This window comes from Acipenser ruthenus, chromosome 2 (assembly GCF_902713425.1).
Source record: "Acipenser ruthenus chromosome 2, fAciRut3.2 maternal haplotype, whole genome shotgun sequence".
Classification (NCBI taxonomy): domain Eukaryota; kingdom Metazoa; phylum Chordata; class Actinopteri; order Acipenseriformes; family Acipenseridae; genus Acipenser; species Acipenser ruthenus.
The window spans coordinates 11,328,135-11,333,885 of NC_081190.1; the positions used below are offsets into that span (position 1 = coordinate 11,328,135).

The window sequence follows — 5,751 nt, forward strand, 5'->3', positions numbered from 1 at the left end:
GTGTAACATAGGCTTCAGTAAGAATGATTTCGTGATGAGAGCCCGCTCAAAGGTGTACCATATCGAGTGTTTTCGTTGTGTGGCCTGCAGCCGGCAACTTATCCCCGGGGACGAGTTTGCGCTCAGAGAAGATGGCCTTTTCTGCAGGGCCGATCACGATGTTGTGGAGAGGGCAACAATGGGAGCCGGGGACCCTCTCAGCCCTTTGCACCCTGCGAGACCTTTACAGATGGCAGGTATGTTGCGCATGCTTTCCCATTAATAGCAGTGACACGGCGTGGCTACAGTCATTGTAACAGTAGTGCATGGAGCGCTTTACAACTGTAATAGAGAAACTCTTGTTTAGCATTACATGTTTGCATTTTAAAAGTTTCACAGATCGAATGACGTGATGTCTTAGAATTCACTTGTGTTTGATTCCTTTAGTCTGTCCTCTCACTTAATATATGTAGGCTATAAATTATCCTAGTTTTCCACTACATCATAGCAGAATACACAAGCAGGCAAAACTCAACAACTGTGTGGCTTCCACATGTAAACGCATGCTGTACATGCACCCGACGAGTTCTCATGTATTTTTGGGGGGATAAAATAAAAAAGGTTAATCTTTTGTCAGTCATAATTAAAGAAAATGAATCGTATTATATTGTGTACAGTTCACTTTTGTAAAACAATGTGTGTATTCTGTAGTTTCCCTGCGATAAAGTTTATGGGCCCTGGCAATATTTCGTTGTTGTTGGGGGAGTGAGTTGATATGTATTTCGTATTACTTTATCTCTAAAACAGCTTGGTCTCAGCTTTATGAACAAGACTTGCTTAGTGTACTTTATATAACGTTGTGTACAATGCCCATGAAGACACCAACGATAACCAATGGAAACCTGAACAAAAGGGAAATATACGATGTCTTCCAGAAAACACTATACAGGAATAATAGGCGCCGCTTTTTTTTTTTTTTTTTTTTTTTTTAAATCCTCCTAGCCAACGCGACCCAAAAGACTTATACCTGGGATGTTACAAAACGGTCAACATTCTAATCTGCACTAATTGTCTTTTAATCTGATCGTGTTTCAAAACGAGTTTGATATCATCTGGTGAGAGCCCACATACAATTCTTACGGGTTATTTTAATTTATCACCAAAAACAAAGCAAGACAGACCAGAAACGTGCTTTTAAACACATGTAATTAAACAGTACAATCATCACAGTCACATTGGGTCAGCTGCACTTCAATCTCTACATTCAATAAAACGAACAGTATTAAATAAAAGGCATATACATGCAAATGAATAGCAGGCAGATTTGCATGTAAGTTTCAATTGTCAGTGTTTTTTCCCCCAATGTAAGCTATGGTATGTTATCTACTCCGTGGATAGCTATTGATGTCCCCATTATGTATTTGGAAATGCACACTCTTGATAGCAGCCTGTATCGATTGTTACGGATAATTACGTTTTTTTTTTGGTTTTTTTGTCTTTTTCTTGTTACAGCCCATCAAAGTAACGGTGATAGGACGCTTAACAATCAATGTATCTCTTTTCTATCTAGAACAGGCAAAACAGTAATGTGCCATGCTACGGTGTTTTATATATACATTTACATAGGTGTAATGCATTGATATGAAAAACAACACATTTTTCTCTCGCTTTTACCTCGACTCCATTTACTAATTGTTTTAACCCAATTAGTCTTACGGTGTGTGCAGTAAATCTGCTACATTACCTTTTGTTTAACCCTACATAATTAATGATTTGCACTATGTTTCGGCTTTTTTTCTAAATTGGCATATTTTATTGCAACAGTTACTTATAAATATTGTCCTTTCTTATAGCAGAACCTATCTCTGCCAGACAACCCGCGCTTAGACCACACGTCCACAAACAGCCAGAAAAAACCACCCGGGTCAGAACAGTTCTGAACGAGAAACAGCTCCACACCCTGAGGACTTGCTACAATGCCAACCCGAGACCCGACGCCCTGATGAAGGAGCAGCTCGTGGAAATGACGGGCCTGAGTCCGAGGGTCATCCGGGTCTGGTTTCAAAACAAACGCTGCAAGGACAAGAAAAGAAGCATCTTGATGAAGCAGCTCCAGCAGCAACAGCCGAACGACAAAACGGTAAAAACCCGGCACTGTTAGTCCCTAGCTCCAGAAAACACTACTCAAACGAAGAACTAGGGTATGCGACCCAATTATACGAACAACACTTGGCATATATTATTATTATTATTATTATTATTATTATTATTATTATTATTATTATTATTATTATTATTATTATTATTATTATTTGGATAAAGGTAGCAGACACCTTTATCCAAGACGACTTACAGAGTTTCGCTGGGATAATTTCCGATCTTATTTAATTATTTTATAAAATTATAATGTTATTTTTTAATTTTCCAAAATATGAGGATTTGAAAGATTATTATTATTATTATTATTATTATTATTATTATTATTATTATTATTATTATTATTATTATTATTATAGTAGTCGTAGTAGTCATAGTAGTAGTGTTGATAGTAGTAGCCTGGTTATTGTAGTCGTAGTAGTTTGATGGTATCCATTCTTGGAATTAGAACAAATAGTAGCCAAGGCCGTAACTGACTAAAACAAATTGTTAATAATAGTCTATATTGAAACGAAGACTACTTATAATAAATGAGTTTGTTTGGTATTCATTTTAACTTTCTTTGATACATGTCTTGGATTCGAATGCTTATTAAAAGTAACATTCTAATTAAATAGCCAAAGAAAGAATGCAGTGTTTTGAGGATACATTGTAGATTAATTTCACGACGTGTAAGATCAGGCTATGTTGCGTCCATTCAGTTGCTTTACAGTAGCGCTGTGAACAGTAAACGCGATCTGTGTTGGATCATTTATATAACCCCATATTAATCCATGCTTTTGAGATGGATGCATATTGCAGAATAAACGTGCAAAAATTAGAACTGCATACAGTGGTTCCTTTTATATGAAATCCTAATATAAATCAAACGGCTTTGAACAAACACACATTTAATATGACGATTTGGCTTTGTGTTAAATTAGGTGTGTATGCATCAGTTCCTGTGAATGGGGTTTATCAGTTTTCACTTGCCTCCAGAGATAATGCAATCGCGTGTAGTTCATACCACAGGAATTCCATGACAAAGTACAGTTTGAGTGCGAGTCTTTAATGGGTTTAATTTTGTAAAGGAAACACTAGAGCTACACAATGCGTTCAGTGGACGCAGATGAAACACAATAATTCAATATTTGACTTCCTCACGTTTGGTATTGAATAGTGCGTAGCCTATGACTAGCGTATGAGCTCTGTGGTTCTCAAGCTTTGTTTGGGGTTGTCTGCAGAATATCCAGGGGATGACGGGGACTCCAATGGTGGCTGCCAGTCCGGAGAGACACGACGGTGGTTTGCAGGCAAACCCAGTGGAAGTGCAGAGTTACCAGCCGCCTTGGAAAGTATTGAGCGACTTCGCACTGCAGAGTGACATAGACCAGCCTGCATTCCAGCAACTGGTGAGTGCCAGAGCGAAGCACAAAGCGCGCTGTATATATGCTCATGCCAGCAGTGCACCAGAGCACACACCTTACTGTATACTGCATCCCATACACTGCACAGTGCACCACGCCGGAGCGCATTTACACGTCACACCGGTGTGGAAACTCTTATTATTATTATTATTATTATTATTATTATTATTATTATTATTATTATTATTATTGTAGATATAAACCGCTAACCACACCAGGGTATTAGAATATTATATTTTAATTTATGTTTACATTTTTGCGCAGTGCCCTTCGGTAGCCTTAACGCATGATGTAATGGACGTTTGAGTCATTGTATTAGCTGAACTGTTCATCAGATAGTCAGTTAGACAAATCTTCAGAAACGTTTTATTAATGTATTATTAAGTAATCTCTGCGACTCCATTAGTGATTTTATTGCAATACAATTATTTTTCAGATGCATGTTTTATGAGGATTCTAGTTGTCTCTCGCATAAACGTTGGATAACATACATTTAAAACGGAACTATATTAATTCATTAAAGTATTTAAATGCCGTTCTGTTTTCTCTTTTCAAAAGGTCAATTTTTCAGAAGGAGGACCAGGTTCTAACTCCACTGGGAGCGAGGTAGCATCAATGTCCTCCCAACTACCAGACACACCTAACAGCATGGTATCGAGTCCCATAGAGGCATGAGCAACGTGGACCTATTCAAAATGACAAACTCGAACAGACTATGGCTAACAATCAGTTCATGGAACCGGGTTGTACCATCACTAATAAAAAGTATCCTCCATTCAACTGCACGAAGCCTCTTTATCCAAACAACCCCTGGTTGTGTGTGTACACTGTGAAGACAATCGAAGCCCAAACCATGCTTCTGTGCATCCAGGACTTCTTGCAAAAAAAAAAAAAAAATTCTGAGAGTTGCAGGGAAATGTGTTCAAAATCTTCTGCACATCGTAGAGATTAATAAATGGACACACCACCTCGTCTCATCATTTTTAAATGGTGCGGTCTATGTTGGAGGCCACGCTGTCAAGTTGGTTACAGCCTTGCCAAAAAAGAAAAAGAAGAAAAAACTAAACCTGGAAGAGGTCTATCATTTCTGCAAACAAGTGGACTAAAACGGACAATCGAGACCTGCAGAAATGTGACGAACGCTGTACAGGATCAATGCTAAAATGCAGATATGCATTGCAATGCTTTTTGGTTGACATGCAACTCAATGCCCATTTGGTCCTGGTTCTATTAGCATGTGACTGGTTCTTGAGATTCTCCGCCCCAAAGAAGGTCGGAAGGGGAATGCAAATAGCGCTTTCCTGTTTTTATTTGAATTATTTCCTTAAAAGCCCAAGTACTAAAGCATTGCAACAAGGTATACCTCTATTTTGCCACAAGCTTCGTGGAATTTTGTGTGTGAATTTGTGTCCTTGTGTCCGTCCAAGAACTTTTTTCCCAAAGATGTGTATAGTTGTTGATTAAAACAACAGTTTTTAGCTCTGGAAAAAAGACTTTTTTTGTTTGTTCTTGTACTGCAAAAATATATAATTTATTATTTATTGTCGGAAGACTTGCCACTTTCATGTATTTTTTTTTTGTTTGTTTTGTTTGCTGAAGTAAAAAGAGAAAGGATTGTACTGTGGTCTTTGAATTATCTGTCAGATTTTACGTGTCCTGTCTTTTCTTGAAGATTGTGTAAAACAACGCCATATGTATATCTTCAGGACTATTTCACAAATAAAAGTTTGACATAAGTCAAAAAAGTGCAATAATGATTGAGTTTTTCTTAATTTGATTAAGCACTGTATATTTTTCTAGTACCTTGAACTGTGTTCAGCCGTGTACAGTTTAACTTTTCAGTATTCTGATAGTAAACATATTTAAGTGCGTTTGGTTCATGTTAATTGGTTAAAAGATTACAATAAACGATGTCAATATTGAATGTGATTTGTAGTGCATTTTCTGAAACCACGAGTTGGTCATACTGTTCTTGCATTGGTACATTAAGTTATAAAAAGTACCGCTGAGCCATTAATGTGTTTTAATACGTCTTATGCAAGAATAACTGAACGGAAAATAGCGACTTATTTAATATACAATGTACCAGTATGTAATATATTTAATTATCATTGTGAACAGCCTGCTGCTAAACAGTGGAAGAGGTCTATTATACAGACACACACACACACACACACACACACACACACACACACACACGATGAGGGAC

General features: G+C 37.4%; 1 protein-coding gene across 2 annotated transcripts in view; it reads left to right on the forward strand.

Moving 5' to 3' along the window:
- LOC117403650 (insulin gene enhancer protein isl-1) overlaps positions 1-5,466 on the forward strand; it is a 9,302-nt gene extending 3,836 nt beyond the window's left edge. The window contains exons 3-6 of one of the 2 annotated variants that reach the window (XM_034925389.2): positions 1-236; positions 1,836-2,119; positions 3,360-3,527; positions 4,101-5,466. The exon at positions 1-236 is cut by the window's left edge and continues 24 nt beyond it. In XM_034925389.2, the coding sequence (XP_034781280.1) occupies positions 1-236; positions 1,836-2,119; positions 3,360-3,527; positions 4,101-4,217 (805 nt within the window). In that variant the 3' untranslated portion in view covers positions 4,218-5,466. Of the gene's footprint in view, positions 237-1,832; positions 2,120-3,359; positions 3,528-4,100 lie in introns of both variants that reach the window. The other variant, XM_034925382.2, reaches the window with a different exon arrangement.
- The last annotated feature ends 285 nt before the right edge of the window (positions 5,467-5,751 follow it).